Genomic DNA, 11,726 nt, shown 5'->3' with positions numbered 1-11,726 from the left:
TTATTTATTTATTTTTTCAAATCAAATTGGTAGGACAGTTTCAATAATTGACACATTGCATATATTCTTCCTAGCGGTTAATTGCTGTACAAGATGCAGACATGATATCCTATTTACAAACACCATTAGAACAAATCCCTCTATTCATTAAGAGAATGTAACTACATATCTATTCTAACCACTTTGAATACACAGATACAAAATGGACATTCATCTGTATACCCTTTTTTTGTTAAGTTCATTTATTTGAATATTATAGGTGTAAAACACAAAATTATTAAAATTCGTAAAAGTGACAAAGTAAAATAAATTTTTTTCAAACTCACTTTAAAGAAAACAACATGTATTAAATATATTTAAAATAGGAAATAAATCATCATCTTTCATTAATGGGAAGATTTGCATGTGTTCAAAACAGTCATAATTTTAAGTCAGAAAAATAAAACACTGCAGGGGATTACTTCTTTGAAGTCTTTACAGGCGTTTCAAATTCCGTTTACTCTGGGCACTTCCAGGGAGAGCATCTTTTCTATTCCTTGGCTTTGCTGTTCCTTTACTGCATTCTTCAGACCCATGATAAGCACACAGACAGAGCACACAAAAGTCAAAACCACAAGCTGTGCGGCTACACAATGCCCTTTTCTTATATGGCTGGTACTTGGCAGGGGATTGGCACTTTGGGCAAGGTTTCAGTGCTTCACCAATAAAAAGTGTCTTGGCGACCTTAACATATTCTTCTTGTTTACTGCTTAAGTGACTAAGTGTAGAGCTTGCCAGAGGTGTCAGAACTTCTCCCCAAGGAGACAAAGTTGGAACCTGCTCCTTCTGAGAACTAGGTGTCTGAGCCTGTGCTTGTACTGATCTTAAAGCTGAGCGATTTAAAAGATGGAGACAAGTGGCAGCATCCTCAACATTTAATGTAGCCCCCTTAGAATCTGCTTTCAGGTGTGTGATATAAAATTTCCTCCTCCGATTTGCTTTCTTATCTTGAACAATAATTTCACGCCAATTTCGACTGACATTCCAGACACTGTATAAGCTCTCTTCAGTCAAGGAATCTAAAACCATAGTAAGAATATGCTTTAGATTTCTATATTTTAATTCTGATAAAATGTCCAATTGTTCTATACCCATCTTCTTGCCAATCAGTCCAGCAAGTGCATATTGCAGTACAGCTATTTTTCCCCCATCCCTTTCTTCTAATAATTCATCTGTATCCTTTCCCTGGAACCTTTTCCTTTTGCTTTTCATACAGAGTTCGTGCACTAATTGCAAGGCTGGAGTCTTTGATAAGTTCTTAAAGCTTAAAGTCAAATCTCTACTCTTATCGGTGCTCAGCGGACTCTCTGAGATGTCTGAAGCAGCTTCTGGTCTTGTTTGAAAAGTGGGGTGGGTGATCTGCTTTTCCTCCTCTGTCTCTGATTGTGAGCTTTGCTCCTGAAGGGTAGACTGTCTTCTTGACCTTCTAAGGCACCCTGATTTTTGTATCGTATCTCCCATATTGCAAGTCCCTTTATATGTCTGAAATAGTTCATGAAAAGAACCCTCTTGATCAGAGAAGGAATCGTCTGACTTATCCAAGCTCAGTGAGTTAAAACCACTGTCTTCAGGAGTGGAAATACTGCCTCTTATCTCAACTGAAGGAGAAAGTTTTTGACTTGCAGAAAATTCAGTGTTTGGGGCAAGATTATTTACTGGAGTCACAAATATGTCCTCATCTCTGCTGTAGGTTATTCTACTACCAGAGGAACCCGGAAGTTCAGGATATGTATTTTCATCACTAACACTTAAACTGCTATCACTAAAGTCCTGTGTGATTGAATCTTTAAAATTACTGCCCTGAATTGGAGATATGCATTCAACTTCAAATAGGCTGCATTCGTCCTTGGAATCATCAATTGTAGAAGTTTTGTGTTGAGAAAAATTTAGTCTTAGGGTTTGACTGCTAGAAGTCACTTCCTCTGTTTTTACATTGCTAGTAACTAAAGGGCTAAAGCTATTTTGCTTTGGAAAATCCAAAACACTGTTAGGAATACTTTTGTCTAAATTGAAGACTTGGCTTATAGCACTTTGAGAACTGTTTTGTAATTCAAGGTCTTTCTTTAGAAGAGAGAAAGATACATCTAACCTCCGTAGTAAAGATTTTTTTCCAGCAAATTTAGGAGTTTCACAAAGTCCTGGGGTATCTTCCTTCTTAGAAAAGACAAATTTATTTCTTTGAGCAGGAGACTTTAAGGAATGTATTAAGCCCAGGTCTGAAATTTCAGGGTGTGTGTGGATTAATACTGGGTCCTTTTCTTTCGTTCCAAAAAAATCTTTATCTGTATTATCAAAGCTGCAAGATCTTGACAACTCATGATGGCCACTATCTTCACAGGATGATGTGGAACAAAAATCTCGGAGACTGGAGTACTTGAACTTGATAGGTGAGCCGGCCTCACTTCCTGCTCCAGGGCTGGCTGAGTGCCTTTCAGACATCTTCAAACTGTGTTTCATCTGTAAATCTTGAGCTCTTAGATGTCAAAATTAGGTAGACTTCCAGAATCAAAACCTCACATACTTGCCCTTAAAAGTCACTAAGGCCACTTCAAAAGTTCCGTTTGAACAATTAACTGTAACGTGCTGCCGCCCTTGAAGCCTAAGGTTGGGAGGGAACGTAGCACCCACGCTGCGGGGGTCATTCCCAACGCTCGGAAAGGCCTGAGCCCTTCATTTTGAACCTCTTCTCGCTCAACGGCCTTGTTCTCTGCACCCGGGCTTGGGAACCAGCGACACCACATTCGGGCTTCTGGAAGGGCACTGGCCGGGGAACAGTCTCTCTGGCACGGGCCTCGGAGGCCGAGACCGAGGGCGGCACCGGCGAGGCCGCCACCCGACACACCTGGGCGCACCTGCAGGCCTGGCGGCGGGGCGCTCAGAGACAAGGCTCACCTCGCCCGGGAAGACAGACGTGGGCTACGACCACCCACACTCAGCTCGCGAGAGACCGCCACCTCTCTGTCCTCGGGTTTGAACTGCCTGCCCCAGGAAACCCGGTAAGAGGGTTTTGAAGAGAATAACCATTGAATTGAAAGTTGTAGACAAGTGAGCATGGTGCTTGTGTGACAAACCTGGCCTTGGAGTACAAAATGGCAAAGTCCAAAATCTCAACTGTTTTGAAAAATAAAGTTGCCATCAAAGGAGCTGATGTGGCAAAAGGAGTAACAATGTTACCCAGAGTACATGAGTGCCTGAAGAGGTGGAAAAGCTTTTGCCAGTGTGGTTGGATGGGAAACAGCTGACTGCTGCTGATAGAATTAGTGAAGCTATGACATTTGAAAAAGCCAGGAAACTGCACCATGATTCACTGTAAGAAAACCTCTCTATGAGTGTAGCAAGTGATGACTGTAAAGCCAGTAGAGGGTAGTTTGATAAATTCTGCAAGAGAAGTGGCCTCCGCAGTGTAATAGGACATCGTGAGGCTTCCAGTTCTGACAAGGTCACCGTAGAAACCTCCAAGAAAGAATTCTTGGAATTCATGAAGACAGAAAGATGTCACTCAATAAGTGTTCAATTGTGATGGAACAGGGCTCTTCTAGAAGCTAAAGCTGCTATCACACCGGGGGAAAGTCATGATGGGGCACAAGCCCATGAAGGACAGACAGTTTGACCATTTTGCTGTGTGAAAATGAAAGCACCAAGCTGAAGGTTAAGCCATTACTGGTGTACTGTTTCCAGATGCCTCAAGCTTTCACAGAACAGAATATCAGCAAAACCAGACTGCCTGTCATGTGGAAGACCAATATGAAAGCTTGGGTCACCAGGCAATTAATTGCTCATGGAAGGGCTGTACAAGATGTTCACACCCACTGTTAAGAAATACCACACAATCAACTACCTGAAAGGTACCTTTTTCTGATGGACAGTACACCAGCACAATTCCAGGGATGAATACAGACCAAGGATGATTTCATAAAGGTCAACTTCCTCCTCCCAACACAACCTCTTCTGCAGCCCATGGACCAACAAGTGATGGACATCTTAAAAAGCTGTACCCAAAGGCACTCTTCACCAGGTGTTTTAATGTCACTGAAGAGACATCCTTGACTCTGAAAGAGTTCTGGGAGAAACATTTCAATGTCCTCCACTGCATCCACCTCATTGACAAGGCTTAGGAAGATGTCATGTATCAGACCTGAAGTTCGGCATGAAGAAAACTGTGGCCAGAACCTGTCACTGAAAGTGACTTTGAAGGTTAGTGGAGGAGATTGTGTCCCTGGGCAGGAGTATGGGTCTGGAGGTTGATGGTATAAACATTGAGGACCTTGCTGAGGACCATAAAAGGAGGAACTGACAATGGAAGAACTTGCTGAACTCCAGAGTAAAAAGCAGAAGGCACTTGAGGAGCACTCACTGAGGAAGAGGAAGACGAGGAGGTGAATGGTGATGTAATAAAATCTATTATACAGAAAAGAAATGGTTCCAGGACTTCTTTGAGAAGCACCCCCTCACACACAACTATAGCCAACAGAATGTTAAGTGTGATAAATGATAATGTGGTTGCTCGTTTCCAGGTTAAGCAGAGCAGGAAAAAACAAGGGACATGGACAGATTTTTAAAAAAAAATTCAAAATTGCTCCTGAAGCTAAGAGACTAAGTAGAAAGGAAATCCCTGAAGGAGATCCTTAATGTCCTTATAGAGGGAAACTCTCCCTCCAAACAAAAACTTCCTCCACACTCTCCTGTCCTCCATGCCAGAAGTCTCCTCAAGCGAGGTTAGTGTTCTCTCTCCATACTGTACTGTGCTGTTTCATGTGTTTGTGGTTAGAAAGTACATATGGTTCAGAACATATTAACTTTATTTATATTGAAACTTAAGGGGAACTTTGATTCGGTTGTGACCAGAATCCTGGAATGAATTAAGTTCCTGAACCAGGGTGCCACTGTAATTTCTTCCTGCACCTGTTTTTTGATATTGACTTTGATCTCTTTAGCTATTTGTTTATTGAGTTCTTTGGAAATTCATACCTTTCACTGCCTTTGAGTCCAGTGTTTGTGGAGTTGTACATTTATGAAGGTACCTTGTTGCCTTGATTTGTCATCAGTTGGCATAGAAAGCTCTGCTGCCTCAGAGATCTCTACTCTTGGGATAGAGACCTATCTTATCCATTTTAGAAAGTGGGCTTCCCTTTGGTGTGTCCTTGGCTTTGGTTATGAGTTGCTCTGCTGAATCTCCTCTGCCTTTTCAAAGAACTGTGTTCAGTATCTATCACTGTATTGGGAAGAGAATTACCAGTAATAATAACCTTCAAAGAATGAAGCATATAGCAACACTTCTAAGACTTGCTAAAAACTTTACAATTCTTTCAATGACCCAGGGAGAGGGTGTTATGATGCAGATAGGCCCACAGCTAGGAAAGGAAAAAATGGAGGAGAGGAGGGGCTAGAACAAAATGAAATAATATAAGGTACAAACAAAAGAGGGGAAATAATGAAGCAGTAGATGAGGATGGTGTTTGAGGGGCAACCTGGAGGGGGGAAGGAAGAACAGGTTTGAAAGATGATGTGGAGCTGAAGAGAGGAAAAAAGAAGAGAAAAATGAGAGGAAAAAATAAGAGGAAAGTTTGAGAGGCTTTGCGTGTGTTGGAAACAACTACTGTAACACCTCACCCGCAGAAACTCACTGTAGAAATTCAAGTGTGGTTCCCCAGCGCTACCTCCCTAAGCTCCGCACCCACGCGGGGGAGCGAGGGAGTCTGCCAATGACAGCGGACCGCCAGGCCCTTTCGGCCTGACTGCAGAGGGCAAGTTTGGGGGAAGAGCGCAAGCGCCGCCCGACTCCAAGCCCTCAGACCTTTAGCAGTCTGAGTCTGGAGTGTCTATTTCCTTCACCTTCGTCAGAGTTGCAATCGCTGTGAGTTTCTGCCTGGGGTTTTCTCAGCAACAAAAGCTTCCAGAGCACTTCCCACGTCCTTCTCACCCTGCCTCTGGAGGTTAGGGAGGAGGGGCTTCGCTTCTCCTCTCCTCTCCTCTCCCCTCCCCTCCGCTCCCCTCCCCTCCCCTCTCCTCTCCTCTCCTCTCCTCTTCTCTTCTCTTCTCTTCTTTTTTATTCTCTTTTTTTCTTTTCTTCTCTTCACTTCACTTTGCTTCTCTTCTCTTTTCCTTTCCTTTCCTGGTGAATACAAGCTGTTTCTACCCCTTTCTGGATTTAGATTGATGGATTTATTCTCTCCCAGATCCCCAAGCCCTTACCCCACCCCCACCCCAGCCAGAGGGCAGCAGTGACCCCTGGAAGTGACTGGCTGGAGTCAGCCCTGCCTCTGACCTTAAGAGTTCTCAGGTGCCACAGGAGAGCCAAGTCTCTGGGTCTGGGGTATGTTCTTTGAGTGCAGGGCCCAGAATTCTGGTTGCTGTAACATCAGATTCTGAGCAGTGTCACTTCCTTCTCTTGCTCTGCTGCTTGAGGGATATCATCTGATAGCTCTACCCTTGAGGATGAGGTCTGGTCCAGTGGCTGGCGTCTCTTCCACCTCCATTAGCTTGCTGTAAACTATGCATTGTCCACACAGCGATGATGGTCTCTTCTTTTCTTTTTGTGGAACCGGGGATTGAACTCAGGCCCTTGAGCTTGCCAGGCAAGTGCTTATTCTACTGAACTATTTCCACTATCTCTTTTCGGAGGTTAAATGTCCATGTGTTAGGCCATGGAGCCATTGGAAAGTACTAGAAACGTTTGAAGGTGGTAGGTTTTAGGTCATCTAGGACATGCCTTTAAAGAGGATTGTGGACTGCCAGTCTTTCCACTTTTCTGATCTGAGGTGACCAGTTTGTTCTGTCATAATGTAGAGCCACAGGCCCAAAGCAGTGAGGCCAATCATTGCTTTTTTTTTTTTTTTTTTTTTTTTTCGTGGAACCAGGGATTGAACTCAGGCCCTTGCACTTGCCAGGCAAGCACTTATTCTACTGAGCTATCTCCCCAGTCCCTCAATCATTGATAATACCTTCAAAGTCAAAACAAACTTTTTTAAGTTTATTATCTCAAATGCTAGCTACAATAACAGAAAGATGTCTGATACAACTATAGAAGGGAAAAATGATTTGGGGAGAAAATGTTTTGTACCAAATTCTCAATGAAATAAGTGATTCATCTGTAAGGATGGAAAAGCCAGTGAATCAAACCTGAGGGCATGTAATAGGCACGGATATTACTATGGAACTTGGACATTTATAGTGAGAGTTCTGACAACCAGTCGGAGGAAGTGACTGCTTTTAGTATAAGTTATAGAAAAACCCAACAACAATGAAGTCAAATATTCAACAGAAAGTGGAAATATTTTCCTTGTGAAAGTCATACCCCTAACATCTTTATAATTTTACTTAAGATTTTCTGTTCAGTTTTCCTGGTGACATCATTGTATGAGATAATCTTGACTTTTACAGAACAGTACCTGTTCAAAAGTCTTCCAGACTGTCAGCATTTCATCAGCTCTGTGCATATGCTACAGAGAAATGTTACTATACAAATAAAACAAACCAAGCAGAGTGGCAGTTTTGTAAACACAGCACTCAGGAGGCTGAGGCAGGAGGATCACCATGCGTTGGAGGCCAATTTAGGCCACATAAAGAGCTTAAGGTCAGCCTGGAGTGTATACCAAGACCCTATCTTAAAAAGAAAAAAAAATATGAGAGAGAGAGAGAGAGAGAGAGAGAGAGAGAGAGAGAGAGAGAGAGAGAGGAGGGAAGGAACTTCTAGCTCCTATCCCAGTGTATATAAAATATAGACTTAATAAATGCCTGAATAAACTATTGAATACGTGTAAGAAAACTAAGAAGTGTAATAAAGCACACATATTTAAAGGAATTTTATAGCCTATCAACTGACATGAACAATTTAAGGAAATAGATCTATCATAAAATTCATTTGTGTTTCGAAAGAAAACAGTCATTCTTATTTCACAAGTCATGCAGTTTTCAAGAAGCACAGAATATACAATATTTAAAGTTTACAAATGCAAGGGCAGAAAATTTTGCTTAAAAACAAAAATAAATTGCAGAGGATAAAAATGCATAGTAAAGTGTTATTCATGGTCTAACTGTTTTGAAGTGCTGGAGATTGAACCCAAGTTTCTCACTCTAGGCAAACATTCTACCACTAAGCTACACACTAGTCCTTTTTCTAAAAAAAAATAAATAAAATAAATTTTTTTAAATGGGGTCTCACTAAGTTTCCCAAGCTGGCCTTGAGCTTGTAACCCTCCTCTATGAGCCTCCCAAGTAGCTGGGAAGTATATCTCACATGCTTGGTTAAGATTTTAACTATTATCATTAAGTTAAATACTGTTTCTCAAGCATCTTAGCTGATAAAACCAGTATAAACTTTAAATATAAACTGTTTATATAAATTGATGTTAAATGTCATAGAGAAAAGTCAAAAGGATGTAAATCTTTAGAAGAGTGATGTGGAAATTGGTATCATATTTAAACTGGTTTTAATATTTAGACTTCCAACTTTTATTCATAAAAAGTAGATAGGCAAATTTTAAGGCAAATTCCTCTTCATGTGTATGGGGTGTGGTGCTGGGGATTGAACCCAGTGAATTGTCCTCTTTGATTATGAATAGGCACTTCTGATAGAGTAACCTTGATTTGAAATATAACACTTAAGAAATTAAAATATGATAAAATTGTCATATTTGGAATCACAACTAATTCATTATAATCCTGGTACCACTGATTAAGTTAAAAAGCAAGTAGCTTATTTGTTAAAAGTGCAAACATAAGAAAATGTGTTTCCTGTTCTTCCAGGTCATTGTGTTCATTGATTTGAGTTATTGTATAAGTTGCTCAATGGAAAATATTTGCTAGCACTTACACTATAGTAAGTTTTGGGGGATAATAGCGCTTCTTTCCTCAAGGAGCTTAAAGCCTAACAGACAGAAAACTATGCTACTGCAGAGAACTAAGTGCTTAGGAGACAGGTAGTGGAATAACTAACTCATTTCCAGGTATCTAAGTAAATTTCCAACACTAGGGGAGATCTTTGCACATTGAGGATCTGAAAATAGTTCATCTAGGCTCAGGTTAAGAGTCCTCAAAGATGGGGAGGTCATTTATAAATTACAATAAAATATCGTGAGCATCTTCTTTCATGCTCTGCCTCTGAATATGGCACATGAGCACAGCTATCATCAGTCCATCACATTTTTAAACTTTCTCAAAACTTCCTTCAAGGGGCAGGGGAGATAGATTAGTGGTCTAAGTGCCTACCTGGTATAGGCAAGGATCTGGGTTTGATCCCTGGTACTGCATGCTGTGCTGGCCACCAAACCGGGCATGGTGGTGCACCTCTGTAATCCCAATGCTGAGGAGGCTGAGACAGGATGATCATTACAAGTCCAACCTGTGTAATAAGACCCTGCACTAAATAAATAAATAAATAAATAAATAAATAAATTTAAAAATTGTTTTAAAACTCCCTTCAAGTTATAATTATATTTGCTTAACAATAGGCATATGTTCTGAGAAACATGTCACTAGTCATTTGTGTTGTACAAATATTATGGGGCACATTTATTCAAACTAACAACTATAGTCATTAGGCAATATAATCTTCTGGGATGGCCATCATCCATTATGGTTTGTATCTAATCATCCCCCCCCAAAGCCTCATGCAATTATTGTGGTGGCTTCTAGAGTTTATGATTGATTCTTGATCCTGAATTTTAATTTTTTTGAAATTTAAATTTATGTATTTGGTACACGGTCTCACTATGCAGCTTGGACTCCCAGTGATCCTCCTGTTTTAGCTTCCTCAGCACTGGGATTACAGGCATGAACCACCATGCCCAATCTCAGGGGCCATCATTGTTCACCCCAGGTGCGGCCAACACAGTATGTGGTGCCTGGGATCAAACCCAGTCCTTGAGCTTGCCAGACAGGCACTTAGACAGCAAAGCTGATTCTTGATCCAATGGTGAGATTATGGGTGTGCTATTCCTGCCCTGGGGTGGGTAATCTGCACTACAATGTAAGGAGGGGAGAGAGGCTTGCCCGTGGTGCCATAGCTATTGCCCCTCCCTTTTGCACTTTGCTGTTTTCTACCGCCATGAATGGATGCCCTCTGCCATGTGGCACTGTGCCTTGAAGTCAGCCATGTATGGACTGAAACCTCCACTAACTGTGAGCTAAATAAACCTTTCCTTCATTAATTTTGGGTGTTGGGTATTTTGTCCCAGCAATGAGAAAAAAGTAACTGAGACATCTAGCATTGATTGAAATATTTTCACACCTTATGTGACAGTACATGCCGACATTAATGAACAATATTAAGGGGCTGGGGTGTAACAGAGGTAAGGTACATCCTCGAGTCCCTAGGTTCTAACCCCAGCATCCATAGTGAAAAGCACAGAAAAGGAGGAGGTGCTTGTAGTACATGAATCCAACAGATGCCTCATCTCTGAAAGATATAAGGAATTCCCATTAATCAATAAGAAACGAGGCAGACAGCCCACTAGACAAACTGGACAGAAGGTTCTGTATAGCCTGGATCCCCTGAGAAGTCAACACCAAGATGGGGTCAAACACACAGGCATTTATCAGAAGAAACACCTGGGCTGGGAGGTGGATCAGTAGCTGAGGCCCCACGTTCCAGCCCTAACACTATAAAGAAGATAGCATGTCCACGCACTAGGATGGCCTTCAGGGGGAAAAAGAGACAATGACTATGCCAAGGATATGCAAAATAAACCTGGTACATCGCTGGCAGAGACAGTAAAATAGTTCAGTTTCTGTGGACCAGGGTTTTGTTCACAAACCCAGTGATCTAGCAAATCCACTCCTAGGTATAAATCCAAGACAACTGAAAGCAGATATTCAGTCAAGTACGCTACATGAATATTCTTAGCAGCATTATTATAGTAGCTAAGGGGTGGAAATATCTCAGTGTCTATTCGTAAATTAATGGAAAACCAAAATACATTGTTGTATCAATATAGAATGAAATACTCTTCAGCCACAAAAAAGGGAAATAAAAAGAGCTGATACTACAAGCTACACCATGGGTGAACCTCAAAATCCTGCTAGGGGACTGATTGTACGATTCCTTTTGTATATGATATCCAGAATAGGTAAATCCACAAAGAAAGCAAGTGGATCAGTGCTTGTGAGGGGCTATGGAGGGAGATATGGGAGCAGATACAGGATTTTCTTTTGGGGGAGATGAACGTGGTTTGAAACTTGATAGAGGTGGCCATTCCTCAACATTGTGAGTGTACTAACTGCCACTGGATTGTATTTTTAAATGGGTGCTTTTCTGTTATGCTTCATTTTAACAATAAAAATTAAGTCTGGCTGGTATTTTCCGGGGAGGGAAGCTCCTCAGTCCTGCTCGCCTCCCTCAGGTTTATTGGTCAAGTGTAATCCGACCAGGTCCTCACTGAGTTCCTCCTGCTAGTAGAGGCCTTCCTCACAGGCTACCCCCGCCTTCACAGCAGCTGGCACCTGGCTCTACAGAGAAGCCTTCCAGGAGAAGAAGGAGCCACTCTTCCTTCTAACTCTCTTGGGGACACCTTACTAGCTGTCCAGGGCCATGTGCAGCCCATAGACCACAGCTTGACTATGTCTGTTCTTTTTTTTTTTATTTTTTTTTATTTTTCAACAAATAATACACTGCATATATTCTTCTTAGTGGTTACTTGTTGTACAAGATGCGGACTTGTGATCCTATTTACAAACACCATTAGAACAAA

The 11,726-nt window shown here is 41.5% G+C and overlaps 1 protein-coding gene across 1 annotated transcript in view; it reads right to left on the bottom strand.

The window, feature by feature from the left end:
• Positions 1 to 474: 474 nt before the first annotated feature.
• Positions 475 to 11,726, bottom strand: part of LOC101589372 (F-box only protein 43-like) — a 53,969-nt gene continuing 42,717 nt past the window's right edge. Inside the window, 2 exon segments of the mRNA XM_012517730.2 lie at positions 475 to 2,485; positions 2,487 to 2,565. Coding sequence (XP_012373184.2) covers positions 475 to 2,485; positions 2,487 to 2,565 — 2,090 coding nt within the window.

The sequence above is a fragment of the Octodon degus genome, unplaced genomic scaffold (assembly GCF_000260255.1).
Source record: "Octodon degus isolate 3935 unplaced genomic scaffold, OctDeg1.0 scaffold00208, whole genome shotgun sequence".
Lineage (NCBI taxonomy): Eukaryota > Metazoa > Chordata > Mammalia > Rodentia > Octodontidae > Octodon > Octodon degus.
Note: the sequence above shows the minus strand (reverse complement) of the source record. Positions and strands in the feature narration are given on the sequence as shown.